Source organism: Giraffa tippelskirchi, chromosome 1, assembly GCF_054371585.1.
Source record: "Giraffa tippelskirchi isolate mGirTip1 chromosome 1, T2T-mGirTip1v1.2.pri, whole genome shotgun sequence".
Classification (NCBI taxonomy): Eukaryota; Metazoa; Chordata; class Mammalia; order Artiodactyla; family Giraffidae; genus Giraffa; species Giraffa tippelskirchi.
Genome location: NC_137275.1, coordinates 145,030,506 through 145,045,857, shown reverse-complemented (window position 1 = coordinate 145,045,857; position 15,352 = coordinate 145,030,506). Strand labels below are relative to the sequence as shown.

The 15,352-nt window shown below is 40.5% G+C and overlaps 2 protein-coding genes across 16 annotated transcripts in view; one reads left to right on the top strand and one right to left on the bottom strand.

Moving 5' to 3' along the window:
* LOC145509687 (uncharacterized) overlaps nucleotides 1-14,717 on the bottom strand; it is a 28,190-nt gene extending 13,473 nt beyond the window's left edge. For all 4 annotated transcript variants that reach the window (XM_081498948.1, XM_081498967.1, XM_081498941.1 and 1 more), the window contains exon 1: nucleotides 9,270-14,717. In XM_081498948.1, the coding sequence (XP_081355074.1) occupies nucleotides 10,023-10,832 (810 nt within the window). In that variant the 5' untranslated portion in view covers nucleotides 10,833-14,717 and the 3' untranslated portion in view covers nucleotides 9,270-10,022. The remainder of the gene's footprint in view (nucleotides 1-9,269) is intronic.
* The window catches only part of DENND4C (DENN domain containing 4C), a 110,550-nt gene continuing 105,116 nt past the window's right edge, over nucleotides 9,919-15,352 (top strand). For 11 of the 12 annotated variants that reach the window (XR_014056239.1, XM_081498712.1, XM_081498781.1 and 8 more), the window contains exon 1: nucleotides 9,919-10,320. The gene's annotated coding sequence lies outside the window, so the exon portion shown is untranslated. The remainder of the gene's footprint in view (nucleotides 10,321-15,352) is intronic. The other variant, XM_081498749.1, reaches the window with a different exon arrangement.

Below are 15,352 nucleotides of genomic sequence, written 5' to 3'. Positions count from 1 at the left end.
TTCTCCTGCATTGCAGGTAGATTCTTTACTGACTGAGCCACCAGGGAAGCCTGAATTCCAGATTCTCTGTCTCTAAAATGGAAGAAATAACAGTACCTACTTCAGGGGGTACTTATAAGCCTTAACTGGGTTAATGCATATAAGGCATTTATCAAACCACCTGGCACCTATTATAATTAATTATCATTATTTACCAAGATTTTATTCATGTGTAATGCCATCATCAAAAAAAAAAGTTGCCCTAAATTGATCTTAAATAAATATTCTAGTTTTCTAAAGCTATTCCAATTTTAATCAAAATTGATATTAACTTATGCAAATTAATCTTTTCTACATTTAAAAATCCACTTTGATGTAAATTATATATATATGCAAAGAGTTTGACACATGCTCCTACTGAAAAACATTCCTGGAGACCAAAGAGCCATGTAACTCTGTCATAATATCCATATTCTATTTATCATACACAAAACCCAGTTTAATAGTCTTAGCCACGAATATTTACTTCCTGAAAAAAAAAGGGAAGCTATATTTCATCTAGGTTTATGTAATTAATGACTTGCATTGATTGAAAAGAATAAGAATCACAGCACTTTAGAGATTCTCAGCTGAAGACCTAATTCCAGTTGCCTAGGTAGGTAGTGGCATATATAGTACCCAAAACCCAAAACTCTTGACTCATTTCTTTCCAGGACACAGTGCTACACCTCAAATGGAAAGAAATTCTAGGGTGGATTCAATGGTCAGTTTAACTGCAAAAGCAAAAATTATGGGAATTTTGCTTTTATATGGCTTCCATTTCTGGATCTCATCAGAATTTATATTTAAAAAAAATTCATCAGGCTCAAAATGTAAGCAAAAACAGTTCTAACACTTTCCCCCCTCTTTTCACTTTAATTAGGTAAATTAAAAGTAACTGGCAAGGGAGACATGGTAGTGGAGGTTAAGAAGACAGGGAAGGCAAGGGATGAAATAATGTTCTCACTATGCATAAGGTCTTAAGTAATCAGATAATTGGGCAAGCTACCACCAGTCCCAATTCCTGTCTCTTGGAACCTTCTTCAAACTTCCAGCTAAATGTCCTGTAATCCCCAAAGCATTTTCGAGAATAATTAGGGTGTTCAAAGCTGACTGAGCCCTTGTTAAGAACAGTAAACACCCAGTCCCCAACAGTCCCCTTTTCCATTTCCAGCATAATTTTTCTTCTTACATTTACAACTTCTATCATATTATGTGTTTTCCTATTTATCTTGTTTATTGTCTGTCTTCCCCTACTTGAATATAAGCTCCTCATATGCAGGAATTTTTGTGAGCTTTGTCTTGCTGTATCCTCAGTGCCCAGTACAGTGCAGGCATATAGATAGATATTCAATAAATACTGAGTGAGTGAACAGTTACAGGCCCATTGCCTTTCTTTTACTTACTATGAATGCTAAGTTAGATGGGTTTTCTGGCTGACTTACACACACAACTGTGAGTCTTTCTCTAAAAGTAAAATCTTTTTCTAACATTTCAGCTCAAAAACCTTATTTTCAGCGCACCAGAACATCATTACTAATAGTGCTGTGATTTTTTTAGGTGCCTTCTGAGTAAACCAGTCTGTAAGTCCAGTTCTAAAATTACTTTCATATGTTTAAAAAATTAAAGAACTGAAGAAAATCAGGATCAAAGTGAAAAAGAAAATAAGAATTAATTGAACTTCATCTAAGTAGGTAAAGTTAAAAACGCTTCTTAGTTTTGTCCCCAAATAGGATGGAATTTCAGAAGAGTTACCCTAAGATATCGACTCTATCAATGTTAAACTAGTTTGAACTCTGCTTAAAAATTCTGGAGATGCTGTGACTGGCAAAATGCAGTTTTAAAAAAGACTTATAAACATTGAATGATGAAAAACTTAGTAGAGATGAGAGTATATATTAATGAGTCAGAACTCCCCTGAAACAACACTGCAGGGGGTTCTTTGTTTATTTCTTATACTTTCCAGAAATCTCAATCCTTTTACATCACTTTTCCGAAATGAAAAAAAATATTTTGAAAGATGATGCTATCTAAAGAAAAAGCAAGAGCATATCAAAAAACAAGATTAAGAACTTCCGACAGTATGGTTTCACTTTCTTTTTAACCACAGAAATATTTCAAATTACCTTTCTATAATCTGGCATTCTGACTGCTGTAATTCCAATAGGTTAAAGAATGAAAACAACTTGATTGATAAACATTGCTGACTACCTATAGTTAGAGGATTGATGTTGTAAGGCCTGCTCACTCCTGGCCTACAAAGCTTATAGCTCAGACCATCATCTTCATCAGGCCACTGACTCTCCTCGCACCTGAGCTTCTACTCAAGCTAGAGCAAGCGCACAGTAAGAATCTTTTTGAAATTGTGAAGCCAGATGATTATGCCATGCTTATCATTCCTGCCATCACCTTCAATCACTGTTCAAAATCTAAGTCCTTTTTGTCATGGCTTTTTGTGCTGCCCACATTTTTGCTTCCTTTTCCCACTCCCAACCTCCCAATGGCGGAGAGCACCTGTGGGCGTTAGGGAGTAGCTTCAGATCTCCTAGAAGCTCCTTCAGTTATGCCCATTCTTTGGTATGGGTAAGTGATAGTTTTCTCAACCAGTGATACTCCTAGGTTCCTTCTGTTATAAACATTCTAGGGCCACCACTGCTCTTGCTCTTCCCTTATCAATCTTTCCACTCTGCCTCCTGAGATTTTCAATGGTAAACAGATTTCTGCTCTGCATCCTAATCTATTCACTGAGGACTTTCTACCTGGCTCTCTGCTGAGGAGTCTAATTCTTCCCTGAGCATGTTGCTTGCTACTTTTTATATAGGAGGCTCCTCACTCCGAAGTAGGCAATGTATCTGGAAGTCACAAATTAGGATCTCTGTTCACATCCATTTCTGCTATTCTTCCTTCTTCTTCTTCTTCTTTTTGTTTGGTAAAAATCTTGGCATCTTTGAAAACTAGTCATTCATGACCCACTCTCTAGCCTGCTTGTCTGCTTTATTTTTCTGGCCTCCTGTTTAGATAAAAAGTGTATCAGGGACTTCCCTGGTGGTCTAGTGGTTAAGACTCTGTGCTTCCAACGCAGGGGGCATGGGTTTGATCCCAGGGGAGCTAAGATCCCATATGCTGCACAGCAAGATCAAAAGAAAAAAAAAAGTACATCAAACTAACTTTAGTTGGTCTTGTAGCACAGGAGTTGGTGAATTTTTCTTTTCTGTAAAGGATCAGATAGCAAATATTTTTGTCTTTGTGGGCGATATGGCCTCTGTCACAACTCTTCAATTCTGCCATTATAGTGCAAAAGCAGCCACAGACAGGAGTAAACAAATGGGCATGCCTGTTCCAGTAAAACTTAATTCACAAAAACAGGCATCAGGCTGGATTTGGCCCAAGGATTGTAGTATCAACCCTTGTCCAAGTATATGTTAGTTACTATGACAGAGGCTTTACATATATTATATCATGAGAAACCACAATGACAATTCCCCTGTAAGGTTAGGGTATAGACAAGGAAAGTTAAGTGCTTAGCATACTGACTGGCCTATGGTAGATAACTGATAAATAGTTGTTATAAATAATAATTAATCTTATAGGACTTTGCAAGATGGATATTTCATGCATGGGGAAATAGGGCCATTAAATAACTTGCCCAGGGAAAAAGTGAAAATACTAGGAACTTATTTACAAAACAGAAATAGACTCACAGAGGGCCCAGAGGCATGTGTGGAACCTTAGTTCTGCCCACCAAGAGGCTCAAGTAGCTTCTGGGCAGAAAAGAGAGAGTGCTGGCAGAGATGACAGGGTCCCACCTCAGCAGAGAGGACCTGGGCCTGCCTGGGCAGGGTTGCGGTGACCCAGCTTACCATCAAAGCCCAGCCCATTCTCTCTGACCAGTCCCTCAAATTTATTCTTTCCACTTCAGGCAAAAAGGTTTTGGTTCTGCCTAGCTCTACCCTCACAAAGAGTGTGCCTCCCTGAACTGCCCACAAATGGGCCAGGGCAGACAGAGGCAGTAGCAGTTCTGGACAGAATGACTGCCCTGGGGTGAGTGGCAATGGGTGGGCAAGAAACCTCAAATGCCAGCCTCCCCTTTGCCACTAAGACAGCCCCAGAGGGGGAGGGATCCAGGCTGCTGTCACTGGGGGCAGTAATGACCCTTGTTAGGAGTTATTAGCACATCAAAATAGTATTAAAATAGCAAAAACCCTTATGGTTAAAGTAAACACAAATATAATTTTTCTTTTGATGTGCTCAGAATGCTCTAAGTATTACTAGAGCACTGCGCAGCTTGTAGGATCTTAGTTCCCTGACCAGAGATTGAACCTGGGACCACGGCAGTGGAAGCGCAGAGTCCTAACCACTATACCACCACAGAATTCATTCTAATAACTCTTGAAGGTAGCAGTCATCAGTAAATAAGCCATTTAGTTGAGAATTAACATGGCATTCAAGTCAGTTAAGACAGAATTTACTAACTTGCTCTTCACTTTTAGGCGTAAGTCAGTTAATAGTTATTGCTGTTAGAGAATTGTTTACAATCATATTGAATGCTCTGGACCCAACTCAAAGAACCTTCGTACATAAATTGTGCACAGTCAAGAAATATGGATAGTAGGAGTCCCAGAGATTTCAGACATGCTCAGGCATATTTACAGGATTGGAAAGGGGAGGCCAGCTGGTGTTTACTTGTGCTAGGGTTCCAGCAATTTGAAGGACAGAAAGACAACCAGAAACACAAAGGCTGAAAATTGATGGAGAGAACAGACTCCAAAAAGGGTTGCTTAATTATGTGAATGATTCAGCATCAAATATTTAAGGAACATTACCACTGCTCTAGGTAAAAAGATAATAAAATAAAAGTTTAATGAAGGAAAATAAAGTTCCTATCCTTAAGGAGCTTACATACTGGTAGGGAAGGTAGTAAACACATAGATAGATAGATAGTAAATGTTATTGACCAGAGTATGAAGAATATTTAAAACAGGGCAGGATGGTATAACAAGATGGTATAACCCTGTTCTAAATAGGGTAGGCAGAGAATACTGAATTAACAAACACAACCATTGTTCCTAGCGGAAATAACTCTTAGGTTTCTGAGAGCCTCTATTTGCAACATTTGTGTCAAATACTTGTGTTAGGTGTGTTTCTGCTTAAAAACACCATATGTAATATCATTGATTCATTAACACTGAATTCATGGTCAACAACACTGTAACTCCTGCTTATCTAACACAGCTTCTCTAACAAACGTTTTCTCTATAAAGTGGTGGCTTTATCTTCGCCTAGTCCCTCCCAAGTATTAGTGGTAAGCTTTTTCCTTCTGTACTACCACTCCTGAGGGTGTCAAGTCACCCTGGGCTGTATCCTGAAAAACTAAAAAGGGGTAGTTGTTTACATGGACAATGTGGTAAGGGGTTCAAGTCTCAGGACACAGGCTTATACTCCCTAACTCAAGAACCACAGTTACCAGCAGGCTGCTGTCAATGGAAGGACCATACCCTTCAACCACCAGCCACACAGCTAAGGTGACTACTTTACATGACGGCATGTTATGTACCCCTGAATGGCAATCAATGATCTGTAGACACTGGTCCTTCTGTGGCTCCCTGGCACTGTCCCTGAAAGTGCTGGACAGTTTCATAGTGCTGACCCCTGCCCCATTTCTCTTCTAGTGTGCCAAATGATGTCCTCCTTAACCTCCAGTTCAGCTGATTCACCTTTGAATCTGGTGATTAAGGAAGATATCATTTGGTAAGAGATGAGATGGTGGTATCATATAGCGAAATGAGGTAGCTTAAAAAGGAATAGTTCTGGGGTGGGAGGTGATGTAAGACAAAAAGGGAAATAAGAACTGTATCTTGAACATGTACCGTGTGAGATGCCCTTTGGACACTGGAGGTACTTTGATGGTTAAATCTGCAGCTTAGGGAAAACTGGAGCTAGAGCAGTAAATTTGGGAGTGAACAACACACAGATAATGCCATTGAGATGAATGAGATCATTTAAGATGAAGAAGAGCTTAAACTTAGAACAACAGAAAGGGGTTGAAATAATTATTTTCTATTGATCCTTTAAAGAGACGGCTTCTAGAATTTAGTTCATTTTCTCCTTTTCTGTGTGAAAGGAACTATAAAACTACAGGGAAATCTGAATTGGTATTAAAGGGTATCAGCATCAGACCCCCAGTTATTTTTTTTTTTTTTTGGTTAGGGCATGTCAAGCCTTACTTATTCTATTGCACTCAGATTAAATGTAAATCAGAGATGATCATTTTTGAGGTTTTTAGGCAGTCTCTGATTCGTAAGTATTACAGAGTTTTTGAACGGAATAATGAACCACCTTTGAGGGGAAAATCTGAAAGGAAAGAATCCCTACCCTATATTCTCCGAAGCACGGAGGGAGCTGGAAAAAAGTTGGGACTGGGAAGTAACATTCTAGTGCACCAATCAGAAAGGAGTATGGCAAACTCAAACCCTCTGGGCAGGAGTTGTATCCAAGGGAATAGATCCACAAGTAGGAAGGGGTGAGAGAAGGTGCAATATCAATATGGTAAGGTTCTTGGTCATTAAAAACATTAACAAAATATTTACTAAAATAAAATACCAATTAAAAAATATTTTTAGGGCTTCCCTGGTGATCCAGTGGTAAAGAATCCACCTCCCAATGCAGGGGATACAGCTTTGATCCCTGGTTGGGGAACTAAGATTCCACATGCCACGGGGCAACTAAGCCCATATGCTGCAACTACTATGCCCACACTCTAGAGCCTGTGCTCTGCAACAAGAGAAGCCACCACAATGAGAAGGCCATGTACCACAACTAGAGAGAAGCCTCTGCTTCCTGCAACTAGAGAAAGCCCATATATAGCAATGAAAACCAAGCGCAATCAAAAACGAAAAAAGACAGAAAAAGTTAAAAAAATTTTTTTTAACGGCAAAAATGGCCTTGTGGGTATGGTTTTTAAAAAGTCCTTATCTTTATCTTATCCACAAAAATGGCACTGTGGGTATGGTTTTTAAAAAGTCATTACAGTTATGCTGAAATACTTACAGGTGAAACGCAATGTTGAGTATTTGCTTCAAGATGCTCAGAAGAAAGGAGTCAGAGGGCATACATGATGCAAGATTAATTATGAGTTGAACCTGGCTGATGGGTACAGAGGCTTCATTATACTCCTATTTTTGTTCATATTTTATCGTTTTGTTTTCTATAATAAAATGCTTTTTAAAATTAATCTTTGAAATAAAGAATACATCTATTTTTTTGATCATTGGTCAGTACAATTTGCTATGATGTTAGGAATATCAGTCATGTTCGGGGAGAGTTGGATAAAGAATGTGCTGAGTAACTCCAAAAGACTCTAGATGAGCCTTTACTGATAAAGTTGAGACAGAGTCTCCAGCCAGATAAGATACTGGAGTGGAGAACAAAGAGAAGAGTATGCTGGGGCTCCCTGTGGAGAGGGGGACACACTGAGTCACTTAGGTATCATATGAATAAAGCAGATCTGGTGTTTGTTGATGTCATTCTTACCAAAAACTCTTTCTAAAACAATAAACTAAGAGTGCCTACAGGCACCAGGCCTTCAAATGCTATGTTTTTGAGAATTCATTATGAGGGGCTGGAATGAAATAATTTGTCTACAAGGTATGGATTATAGGAAATCTGGAGAAAGTTATTCTGTTTGGGAAAATAAAGAGCCATGAAGTTAGTACTGTTGACCCCCGAACAACAGGTGGGTTAGTGGTGCCAATCCCCTTGTGTGGTCCAAAATCTGCATATAACTTTACAGTTAGCCCTTCATATCTGCAACTCCACAACGGAGGATTCAACCAACTGCAGATCTTACAGTACTGTAGCAAGCACTTATTGGAAAAAAATCCCCATATTAGTAAATCTGCACAGTTCAAACCCACAGTTCAAACTGCAGTTGTTTGTCAACTGCAGTTCCTACTCAACTATGAAATCACCAAAAAACTGAGCTTGGGATACTTCTATTAATAAGTAAGTTAAGAAACTTTGCTAGGCCTTACTTTCCCCATCTATTAAATGAGTTAATTAGACTAGACAATCTCTATAGGGATTCCCTTTAGCTCTTTTCAGCTCTGAAATTCCATGAAATAATTAAAACAACTTTTTTTTATATAAAATTTCAAAAAGACATAAAATGTAGAGAACAACATAAGGAAACTTCAAGCACCAATCACTGCACTTCAACATAATGTCCAATTTTATTTTACCTCAACCCCTACTCACTTTCCTGCTCCCACTATTATTCTGAAGCAAATTCTAGACATCATATGAAATACATTTTAATGATTCTCTTGAAGCAAAGATAGTTTATAAACAACATATCACACAAGTTAGTCTCTCCACTTTTCCAAGATACCTTCTCTTACTGCAACTGTAAACACCGTCATTTAACTTGGCATTGCAGAATGCTAAGGATCACACGCTGAACCCATATACACTCAGTAAAGGAGGAGTTACCTTTTTTTTTCTTTTGCCCTGCAGGTGTATCTTATGGGATTTTAGCTCCCCCACCAGGGATTGAAGCCAGGCCCTTGGCAGTGAAAGCATGGATTTCCTAACCACAGATCCACCAGGTAGTCCCTAGTATGGAAGGACAAGAAGTTCACAAACTAATTCTGAAGTATTAGTTCCTTCGTAAACTTTTGACCAGATAGTCACTGTCAATGACTGGTTACCACTAGGCTCAAAATGACTCCAACCCAGTATTAAATAAGACATTTTTATTGCTGTGCATTTCTACTGAATCAACTCTTACTGCTAACATGGTCAGGGAAATAGTTTCTGAATCCCATATATGCAATAAACGTTGGAAATAAATTGTCAACAGGGCCCTCATGACCAAAGTTTAATCTCATACTTTTCAGCAAAAAAAAAAAGTCAAAAAACAGATTTAATAAGGAGAAAGTAATTTTCAGGAAAATGATCATTGTGTGTGTGAATACTTATTAGATATGCACAAATCTTGTCAATTCTAATTCTGACCTGCCACGGAATCTAAGAAGTCACCGGCCAATGTGTTTTTTTCGTCCAGAAGGTAAAAATGTTCTCCTAATTTGTTTTAAACTATTTGCTTTTTCCTGAATAACTAGCTGCTATTTTTTCATGTATATATAATTACATATATATAGTTATTTCAGGACGTAGTCTACAACATCTCATATAATTTGCAGTAAGCGAACGGATCATGCAGGCAGCCGTATACATAAGGAGGCTACACTTACTTAGGAGGCAGGAGCGGGCTGATTATCTAAACGAGAGATTTCCATGTTCCGAGCTCCCATCCCCAAATCTCAGCCGAGGCAGCGACACCAAGCGCTGTCTAAGACTCTCCAGGGGCGCTGCAGCCGGGAAGGGCTTCGGGAAGCCACAGTCGGTGGGGCTCTCTCCTGTCCGGGAGGCCCCCAGTCATACGTGGGAATTCCAACTCCCACCCTGAGAAGGAAGCTTCTCGTCCAGAGACCCGTATCTCTCTCGATAGTGTTCTCAGTGACTTTGAGCGACTCGGCGTCACTTTCCCCGCCTATGAAAAGCCCGAAAGGAGCAGCCGCCACCTGCCCGAGGCCAAGGCAATAAAGCCACACCAAACTGCGAGTCTGAGCCCCGCAGGAAGGGGTGCAAAGCGGTGCCTTGAGCCTCTTCTCCCTGACTAGTTTCTGCTCGGGATCCGCAGGACGGACACGGAGGAGGTGCTCTCTCAGGGTGGCGGCACTGGGGCCGGGCACCCCGCGGGGATCGCGGATGGGTGAAGGGGGGGAGGCGAGCAGTGGCCCTGCGGCCTCGGCCCTATCCGGAGGCGGGGCTCGGGCGCTGCCCCGCCCCCCGCGCCCTCCTTTTCCCCACCCCTCCCCCACGCCCTTTTCTACCGCCCCCGCAGTAGGAAAGGGAGCGGGAGTGGGGGGAAGGAAAGTGCTGTTCTATGGAAAGGGGCGGAAGGAGGCGGAGGAAAAAAGAAAAAGGGAGCAGAAACATGGCCGTCAGCTGTCGGGGCAGCAGTGCAGCGCGCAGCTCCTAGGCAACCCGTCCCCGCACGGCCGGTCTCTGGTGAGCCGAGGCGCCGGCGCGAGCTCGCGCTCCCGGCCGTTACCCCTCGCTGCAGGAGGCGCCCCTGGAGACCCAGCCCGGGAGCCGGCGCAGGCGCAGACCAGGCGGCGGTGGCCGCCGGAGCCAGTCCCCCGCCCTGCTCTGCCGAGACAGACCAGGCCCGAAGCCGGCGCTTTCATGCCCCAGGAAGGGGCTGTGCCCGGGTGGCGCTGAAGGAAGATCGGGCCGCAGGTGAGTGTGCAGGCAGAGGCCCTTTGGCGGAGGAACCCCGCGTCGCGCCTCGGCCGGCCCGAGCTTCCGGGCCGGGAGGGCGCTGGGCAGGTAGAGACTCGGAGGGCTGAGTTCCGACGGCCGGCCTGCAGGGGGTCGCCCGGGAGGCGGAGAGTGGCGGGGGCTGGCATTCCCGGCCTAATTTCTCTGCGGTTTGCGGGGGCGGGGAGTCCCCAGGAGCCTGCGGGGTATGATGCGAGGAGAGGCCCCCCCGGGAAGGGCCTCCCTGCGCCGCCGCCCGGGCTTCGGAGAGCCACTGCTGTGGAAGGAAGAGCGAGGAGTCTGGGCCCTGGGGACCGCCAAGGGCACCCCGCCTGGGTGGGGATGGGGGGAAGGGGCGGGAGCGAGGGTTCTCGAGGGCTTTGGGGCGGAGTGGGTGAAGAGCCGAGATCGGGGGTCTGGAGAGGGGTCTGGGGCCAGGGCACGGGTAGAACTCGTGACCTGGGCAGGTGTCGCAGGTGAATTGAGGACATCTCCTTCGCCTTACCGTGGCGGATCCTCAGGGCTTCTTTGTTGGCGATGACTTTTAGGAAAGTGACTAAACACAAATATAACCAACTAATGAGCCCCTAATGCTGACTCCTGTAAAGAGCTGTAACTTTTCTACATTGAAGATGCTATCATCTATCTGCCCTCCCATTCCCCCGGTTTTCAGCTTCATAGACTTTTCTTTCTGAAAGATGATGCCTCGTCAGGATAAATAAATGACCCAATTTTTAAACAATGCGCCCCCCCATTACCTGTTTAACACTGGAAAATTTAGGTCAGTTACCGAAGTTACTTGTGCAAATGTGAGGAAAAGAGTCATCTCCAGTAATAAGCCCTCAGCTGTCGGTGTGTTTTTGCTTCTGAGAAATTGTCAAGCCTTGTAGTTGGGTAATTGATTTACTGAACCAGCTTAATTGTGTGCGAACTCGCGTTAAGAAGTTCTCGCTAGACCCTAATTTAAGGTAGGAGTAGGTTTTCCCTTCCGGTCTCTTGGTTTAGAAGATGAAGGGTGTGGTAAGGAGAGAATGTTAGTGCTAAGGCGCTAAGTTTTCAATAAATGTTACATTTGAGGTGATCGTGTGTATTAAGCTTTCCGAAATTAAGAGAATTGTAGGATTTTTATGTGTACAAGTGACACGAGCAAAACTGAAGGAAGGAAAACTTCACCTCAGCACTGAAGGATACCTATTCTTTATCAGTATTACCATGACAAAAAAAACCCCCGCTTTTATTTTTTGCCCTGTATTACTGTTAAAAATTTGATAAACTGCTTCTTGGTGTGAGACTGGAACTCAAAAATGAACTTAGATTTGTATTCATAAGGTTAATCTGCTTCTCATTTAAACTTGCTTTGACTCGTTTTTCTAGTAATGTCAAACTCGATCCACATTTTCCGCTCATTGGTATCTCCTGTGGCCATTTTGCCAAATAGTTGATTAGGATTATATTATTTGCCGATAATATGGCAGTTCACTTTGGCCGTTAGAACCTCACTTACTGTACTACTGTTTAGACTTGCATGATGGAAAAGCTATGATGTTAGAAATTTTCAAGTTGTAAGGTTGGAGTCATTTACTCTTGTGTAATTTGTAAATGAATGCATTATGTTGTTGAGAGTAAATATAGTATTTTGTAGTTTAAACTTTAGCTTTCAGCTGGGGAAATTGGCAGTAGAGTTGGTGTGTGGAGACTGATTTTAAAACGCAAATGTTTTAAATTACAAGGGACTGCAGTGGTGTGTGTAAGCTGTAACAATTCATAGTGCCAGATTTGGAAGGTTATTTGGTTGAGGCAGCTCTGTAAGGAAACATGTTAAGTATCTGCAATAAAAGCTAGTTGATTTTGCATGGTAAGTAATAACCCAAGGAGGCACCTTTCCTCTGCCAATTGAGACCAAAACATTTCATGTTTTCATTGGAGTTTCCTGCTAAGACAGACTGATTTTGCATTCAATTTGCTGCTCAGTTTGAAAGTTAAGTTTCAGTCTTATTCTTGCAACTTAAGTACAGGTTGTAAAGTAAAAAAGAAAGTTGCTGAGTTAGGGGCGGGTTGTCTCATTTCGTCTTTTTGATTTGCAGAAGGAATTTGTTTTAATTTGTATTTCCAATATAATCTATCTTCTGAAACTTAGATAGTAAGGGTAAATAAGCTTTTATAGTACCTGAATTAAAATTTTGTCTTCTGTATGCTGGTACCACAAGTTGTACCTCCTCTTTAAAATTGTCAGTTTGACATACTTGCAGTAATAGGACACCTTGTTGAAACTGGAGAATCCTTTGAAAGAATTAAAACTTGGGGAATGAGTTTGTATAGTATAGCTGGTATAAAATGGTAAGTCTTTAGCATCAGATTGTAGGAAATTCCAAAATCCAGTAACTTTATATTTGAAATTTAAAACTTAAATTTTAATTAATAGGTTTATTTATTTAGTGTTATTTGTGGGGGGAAATTGGGTAGTTTTTAAATTTAAAAATTTTTTCTAAATTTATGTCAGTATGTAATACATATGAATAAGTAAATGTAATAGAATTCTCTTTGTGTGGTATTTGAAAACTGACATGGTGCTACATATTGCTATATTTTATGGGTTTGTATAGTAGTAGTCCAAAGTTTACTATCACAGTTTATTTAACCAGTATTCTGTCTTTTTAATATTTTAGTAATTCCACTTTTTCAGTCTTAAGATAATGCTATAATGAAATCTTTTTGCTAGTATGATGGTGCAACCCACATTAAACTTTTGAAAATGTATCATTCTTTGTACTAGTTCCTTTGCAGTGGATCATGACGTCTCTTACAATACGGTATTTGATTGAGGAATGAAAGCAAGGTGAAAACTGTAGATGTGCATCTGTGACTTGAATTCATTGGGTAGAGATCAAAATATAAATTTATAAGTCTCTGTTACTGATTTGCTGCAAGTTTCTGTAATAATTTTTTTTTTCAATATAATAACATTCTTATAAAATTCTTAACTCTCATAGTAATATTGTGGAGCATAAATATTTCTAACTGGACCTCATTTCATCCAAATTTAATATTTGCAAATACAGATTTATAATCATTTGACTTACAGAATAATCATTTTATGGTTTTTTTTTTTTAAATCTTTGAAATATTTTAAAGGATTCTTTAACTCTCATTCGTCATTGTGTATGTGTAGTTCCTTCATCTGTTACTTTAAGGATGCGTAAATTCTGAAAGCATAAATGTTAGGAGTCTCTGTTGTTTAATTGTAGAAACAAGTCTCTATTAAATAGGTACTATGCTATCTTTTAGGGATAAAAACATGAATAACATACAGTCTGCCTATTGAAGTTTTAGCAGCATAAACATCCTAGTCTTGTAGACAAGCATCCACGTCATGACAAATCTAGAATAGAGCAAATGATGCTGTTGTAGCAGAGAGAAATACCTAGGTGTTTTTGGTGTGGATTAAATATAGTTTATATAGAAGACATTTGACTTAAAACTCAAAGATGTGAAAGGCACAAAGTAATGAAAGAATGTGATGCGCTTTATTAAAATGCAAGTAATTTAGTGTTGGGGCACAGGTTATTTTGAAGGGAAGTGGGGAGTAAGCTAGAGGGGTAAGAAGGGACTATGTCATGAAGAATATTAAAAGTCAGATAGGAAATTAAGAGCATAGACACGGTAGGGAACAGGGAGTCATTTAATGATTTTAAGGTGTTCAGTATCTGGCTCAATAGTAAAGGATGTATTTGGGAAAGCAGCGGAGTGAGGCTGCATGTTCATCAGGTAGATGATCTTGTAGGCATCTACATGAGAATTGAGAACAGCAATGTTAGGGAAGGAAGAATGTGGGGAGAACTGAAAACTATGCAGACATTTTCCTCTGCTTGAAAAGCCCTACCTCTGTACTTGCCTACTGGGCACCTGTCACCCCAGCCTACTTTTAGATTCTTTCCCTCAGAGCCTTTGTATGTAAGATTCCATTTACCTGTTACTTTTCTGAGAGGTCTTTTCCATTTCTTTTCTTTTCTTTCTTTTTGGCCATGCAGCACGGCATGTGGGATCTGAGTTCCCTGACCAGGCGTTGAATCCAGGCTCACGGCAGTGAAAGCGCTCAGTCTTAACCACTGGACTGCCGGGGGCATTCTCCTGAGAGGTCTTTTCTGATTACACTGTCTAGTTAGATCAAGAGAGATCAGTTATTATCTTAGCACCTTGTTATTTTATTCTGTAGAGTTTAATTTTTCTTCCTTCTTTCCCTCCCTCTCTTGCTTCATATTAGTCCCTCTTACTAGTTTGGAGGTTATGTGCAGTCTGATTCCTTTCTATTTTCTTTTTTTAAACTGTGGGTCTGTTTCTGGTCTTTTGTGTTCCTTTGGTCTAAATGTCTATCTTTATACCAATACTGTATTGTCTTCATTGCCATTTCTTTATAGCAAATCTTGCAATCAGTTAGTATTTGTTTTTTACCATTTTTTTTTTATCAAAATTGTTTGGTTACTTAATATCCTTTGCATTTTCTTATAAGTTGTAGAATAAGCTTGTCACTTTCTACAAAAGGCCCTGATGGGGAGAGTTGACATCTCAATAATAGTCTACTGGTACTTTAATATGGCATAATTCTTCTTTATTTAAATATCTTTAGTTGTTTTTTTTTTCAGTGTTTATGATTTTCATTTTATAGGTCATGCTCATATTTTGTTCAGTTTATCCCCAGGTATTTCTTGTTTTTTGATACTATTGTCGATGATACTGTATTTTAAAATTTCTTTTTCCAGTTGTTTGATAGTATATAAAAATGCAATACAAAGTTAGCTTTGTAGTCTGTCTTACTAAATTAACTTAAAACCTTTTAAAATTTATTTTTGGCTATGCTAGGTCTTTGTTGCTTTGCGGGGGCTTTTCTCTTAATTGCTGTGAGTGGGGGCTACTCTTCATTGTGTTGTGTGGGCTTCTCACTGTGGTGGCTTCTCTTGTTGCAGAGTGTAGCACAAAGACTCAGTAGTTGTAGTTTGATGACCCTAGAGTGCTT